This window comes from Lygodium microphyllum, chromosome 1 (genome assembly GCF_053477565.2).
Source record: "Lygodium microphyllum isolate KBCC chromosome 1, Lygodium_microphyllum_v1.1.10, whole genome shotgun sequence".
In the NCBI taxonomy this organism is placed as follows: domain Eukaryota; kingdom Viridiplantae; phylum Streptophyta; class Polypodiopsida; order Schizaeales; family Lygodiaceae; genus Lygodium; species Lygodium microphyllum.
Genome location: NC_141135.1, coordinates 83274409 through 83279821, shown reverse-complemented (window position 1 = coordinate 83279821; position 5413 = coordinate 83274409). Strand labels below are relative to the sequence as shown.

Genomic DNA, 5413 nt, shown 5'->3' with positions numbered 1-5413 from the left:
CAAATGCAAAATATGCTCTACACAACTAAAGTTTGCTATCACTAATTGAAGGTAGTGGATAAACAATAAACTCCATTATCAGGATGCCAAGATTAACCAAAACTATACTTAAAATATTGAAAGTGTGAAGAAATAACTAATGCTATGTGCCCCTTAGAAATTAGTATGTTTTTCTAAAAGTCTCACCTTAATCTTGTTCAATCTTAAGAAGCTGAGTCTCTCATCTTTAGGCATACATCTTACAGAGAAATCGATATCTATAGCCTTGATGTTATAAGAAAGGTTTTAGATGTTTTTCTCCTAGTGATATTGTCATTTGGTGGTGCTACGTACAAAGAGTTTTATTGATCTCAACAACATGTTCACAAGTTATAGATCCAAGATTTACATGTCGATCTTTCACTAAACAACATGACTAAGTAAGGATCATTTGTCTCCACATTGCGTGATCTTTTACACATCACAATTGAGTACGATCCACAACAAACTTCCTTTAGAAGATTCCTTCACACCCATTTGGAGAATTTCACTCTTCTACTTGTTATGAAGCTTAAGATGTAAGATGCTACACTAAACCTTATATAGTCATTGTTAAGATGGAAGACCTTGCCTCATTACCACTAGCCACTAAAAGAGAATGGAAAAGTTCTTCCTTGGTCTTTGAGAAAAGCTATAACCATAGTAAGGAGAAGAACAAATGGACTTCCTTGACCACAAGTAATCCCAACATATTCAAAACAATATTTATACAGAGCTAACATACTAAAATAATTGAGCTTTGAAATATTTTCTTTAAAAAAGAAGAAGATATGCTTGGATATCTCATTATTCAATGAGAACTATCAATGTATATCCTTTACAATTACAGAAGATATACTCGTTCATGTTAAGTCGAAATAAAGTTCAACCCAAAATGGCTAGGTGTAGGTGTGAATACCCTTTGTATGGTAGCTAGAAAAGAATCAATTATAAAGGAGAGAATGTAAACTTGGCAGCCATGCTAGCCAAGCAATCTGTGGGAAGTGTTAGGAAGGCATTGAGCAAGATATCTTGAATGGGTGCCAAAGGGGCAACCCCCACTAGCCTACACTCACCTTGGGAGTTCATTCTCATGCCTTGGCCACCTCGAAGGCGTCCTTCTGTAAATTCTGTGGTGAGAAGGGTATCCACCAAAAGGGGAGGAGCTCTATACCAAGTACCAATTGAGAACATGAATTTTGCACAAAACTCTAGCTCCACCTATTAACATAAGAAAACTTTAACATTGTCAACAATAGAAAAAAAAATTCATAAAAGATCATAAGCAATGTAAATTGATGCTTTGAATTCACGAGAGTAGCTCTCTACAACAATGCTTTTGACAAGCCTTTCCCAATCCTTACCCCATATTTAAGGGAAAAGATCATGTTGGGGCCAACATACAAAGCTGCATTCCCTAATCTACCACACACAATCCTTACAAATATACTACCATTAGCAATAGAGAAATTGATTTGAATAGGTATGCTTTGACTATCTTTCTAGAAGCTTATGAGTGTAGCATGTGGTAGGTTATTCCTGCAATGACCTGGTCCCACTTGAAAATCTACAATTGAGAAGAGAGTACATAAGATAGATTAATAGATGACGTATGAGGCATATAATTTAGTGCTCTAAGGAGAGCTTGACTATCCAATTGAATTATCCAATGGGGATTGAAGATGGCGAATGTGAATCTTAGTCTTAAACATTGGATGGGAAGCCACTTTTATAAATTTTTATAAGCCTACATGCACCCATCTTTTATGTACAATTATGCCAAAGTTTAAATAGATCCTAAACATGTCACAACTACTGATAGAATTGACATGTAACTCACCTTTTCATAAGAAATGGCAGTAGCATCAAATGCATTTTGAGATCCTTCTAATTTATTCATAAAGAAAGTGCACGCTTTACTAGGGTCGTGACGTGTGCAAAGTTTGCACATGTTTGAATTAATGAGTTCATGTTGCATAACAACTACAACTTGAATCAAGGGATTCATGCTTTGCAACAACTCTTGATTGGATTGATAATAAGTCGAACCAGAAGGTTAAGGAACACGAAGCTTTACCCAATTGACTGAATTAATGAGGTGCTTGTTCTCGGATAAGTGTTGATTGAATCAATCATAGATGTATGCATGTTCCAAAAACCCAAAACAATTGCTGATTGATTTTTTTGAAAGGAGAAAAGAACTGACGGTCCCTAGTGGAATTGGAAGGAATTGTGAGTGTCTTCTTTACCTTGCCAGTTTCTCTCTCGATGAAGCCCTTGAGGGACTGGGGGAGGACCTCGATGCAGACGAAGGGAGGGAGAGGCAGGCCGAGGAAGCGAGTGGTGCTGGATTGAACGGGCGGGATGAAGAGCCTGTCCGTGTCGAACTCCACAGCCACTCTTCCTCTTCTTCTTCGTTTTCCGTCTTCTTTTTGTCCTCCTTCTCCTTCTTCTTCTTCTTCTGTTTCTTCTCCTTTGCCCACGCCTCCTCCCCCTTCTGCGTTGTATACAAAGTCCGGATACATGGCTATGCCCAGCCTGCAATCCCTCAGGGTCCTTATCTCCACCTCACAGCCGCCCTTCTCCCTCGTCGTCTCCCGCGTCGCTTCCTCCGAGCTCCCCACCTGCTCTACTGCAGTCGCCCTCACAGTGCACCGCGACAATGCGGACCTGCTTCTTCTTGAAGAAGAAATAGGAAAAAGACGCCTCCTTCTCGCAATGGCGATGTCAGCAGCAGCCACCATCCATAGAGGCCGCTCGTCCAGCTTGCCATACAGAGCAGCAGTAGCAGAAGAAGAAGACGACGACAGCTGAATTGCCGCCATCGCCATTGGAAGCGAGTGACTCAACAACCTGCCGACGCGGTGGTACTACACCTCGCAAGGTTGAAATGTGTATAGAAGAAACGAACACGCGAGAGAGAGAGAGAGAGAGAGGAGAGCCTTGCCCTCCGCGCGCTCTCTGGTCCATGTGTTTAGCGGAGCGCCTTTTCTTGTTAGCCTCACAGTCATTCACTATAAACATAACTCATACATGGCCCATGGGTCCCTAGCCTCGTCCATGGGAGGACGCTATGGGTGGCAATTGGTATTTATCAGTTTTACTAATAGATTCTACACATGATAATTCTTGAGAGTTCAGTCCCTTGCATTTTATCCAACCATCATTTTTGTGCACTTGGAGAGATCTCAACTAACTTGACACAGATGCAACCACACACACATAGTGCACCCTTTTTTCCCATATAGACTTAAATGTTTCATAGGATATGCATTTTCATTCATTTTACACCCGTGCTCATGAGGACTCAAAGCAATAACCATGATGGACTCCCATGCATACCAAAGTCCACACACATGGAAACCTCACAAAAGCCACTTAAAAGTTAATATTGTAGATCAACCTTCACAAATTATGAAGTTACACATGCTCATTGTGTAAATAGATCGTGGTAGCTTTACTTAACACGAAACATCCTCATGGTTATCCACTACCACGTAACACATAATCACCCATGCTAGATTGTTTAATGCTCATGCGCATAAGGTTTCATGGGAGGTTTGATTTCTTTAAATTGAGGCATTTTCTAAAAAAGAGATCATTTTTTTCCAAATTTGTAGTAATCCAATAATTATGCAAATAATGATTTTGCTTCTCTCAAGCACTTTCAAACAAAAACAACACGAAAATCCATCTCTTTCAAAGACCATGACCACGGTAGATTACTAGGATAATAAAAGTCAACCCTTATTTTAAGAATCTAAATGCCATAATTCCACAATGCCCTATTAATTTTATTAGTTCATTATTACAAGTCACAACAATGGAAGTGTTTCTCTGGGGCTAAAATGGACACATAAAACACAAATGGAGAGAACTACCCTTTACCTCACACAAAGAGTGAAAAAAACCAAAGAAACATATATTTTTTTGGATACAATCAAGTGCAAGTTCATGAAGATAATAGGTCCAAGACCCCCTTCACTACTAAATGGGGGTATTTGTGTATATTGTAACCTTTGCCTTAACTAAGACACTCGCTACCTTCCAATTCTTAAATAATGGGGATATGTGTGCATATTGTCATGACCTTTGGCTTAAATAATGCACAACCTATTTTCCAATTCTTGATTGCACAAATTTTAAGGATATATTATGAGTTCCTTGAAGTCTTTCTAGATAACATGTGTGTAAATCAAACTTGAAACAACACATTGAGATGTTAAAAAATGTATTTCAGAGGGTGAAGAAGTATAGAGTGTTACTAAATCCCTTGAAACTCAAGCACAAAGGCATATTATGGCACCATGATATCCAAAAATGGCATTGCTATAGATATCACCAAGTTAAAAGTGATCATTGATATACCCCCATGTACTAACCCTAAGGGAGTTTCATTCTTTTCGGGACACATTGGACATTATATACATATTCGATATGATCAATGTCCCATCCTTGTAAGGTGGCACCAATGATTCATCGTGCTCAAAGTTGTAAGGCTCCCATTATGGTGAAAAGCCATGTGTGAGCACAAACATTAGGTCCTAACTTGTATATTAGATAAGGTCTATGTGGTCGGATGGAAAAAAAGTGACCATTTGTGGATCTAACCTTTGGGTTAGATAGAGTAGTTATGTTGATAGCAACTTGAGGCACAATGCATCAAGTTGTGGGGTGTGTGAGTTATCAGGGGTCCCTATTTTGGGGTTTGAGGGTTGTAGAAGCAGCCCTTGGCTAGGGGCTCTTAGGGGGCTAGTGGCCCCTTGATAGGGGTCCAAGGATAGAGCCCTCGGCTTGACGGTAAAGGGAATATTCCTTGGCTAACTAGGGAAGGTTCATAATATGGTCGAACAAGTTGACCAAACTTGATGCGAGGAGGCATATTGCACGGTGGATTCCGTGAGACCACGGTGGATTTCGTAAAACTATATTTATTTGTCGAGCTCGTACACAAGGTGGATTCCTTGTGCAAAAAGTTGACGAGGACGCCTATCCTTTTCGGGCATCATGTTAATTTAATGTGTAAGTGGGTGATTCCATAGTGAGTGATTTCACAAAATACATATTTAAATTAATGGACATTTAATGGGACCTAAAATGGGCCGGCACTAGCTATGGCACTAGCCAAACCTCATGCTCATGACACACAAACACTCTCATGGCCTCGCGGACCAGGAGCGTCAATCTAATGCTAAAGGACAAACTACCCTAAAGCTTAATTCCGACGTTTATAGTTTATAGTCCAACGTTTCCCTAAAACTCCTCAGAGGGAGAACCCTTATACATTGGCAATGCCACGATCACACACACATAGGAGGCACTCCACCGATTAATAGTCGGAGTCCCATTGTAGCTCTCCTACATCTCAGGGATTGGCCCTTTGATGCGCTGCTAA

The 5413-nt window shown here is 40.1% G+C and overlaps 1 protein-coding gene across 2 annotated transcripts; it reads right to left on the bottom strand.

The window, feature by feature from the left end:
• Window positions 1-760: 760 nt before the first annotated feature.
• Window positions 761-3008, bottom strand: LOC148041329 (ATP-dependent Clp protease ATP-binding subunit). Of its 2 annotated transcripts, none has more exons than XM_087678945.1 (2): window positions 2268-3005; window positions 761-1239 (listed from the first exon to the last, which is right to left on the bottom strand). In XM_087678945.1, exons 1-2 carry the CDS (start codon window positions 2847-2849, stop codon window positions 967-969), a joined length of 855 nt encoding a protein of 284 aa, XP_087535071.1. In that variant the 5' UTR covers window positions 2850-3005; the 3' UTR covers window positions 761-966. The 2 variants fall into 2 exon arrangements, with proteins under 2 accessions (XP_087535071.1, XP_087535074.1); XM_087678948.1 differs by lacking the exon at window positions 761-1239 and adding an exon at window positions 1304-1585 and having other exon boundaries at window positions 2268-3008.
• Between the last annotated feature and the right edge of the window lie 2405 nt (window positions 3009-5413).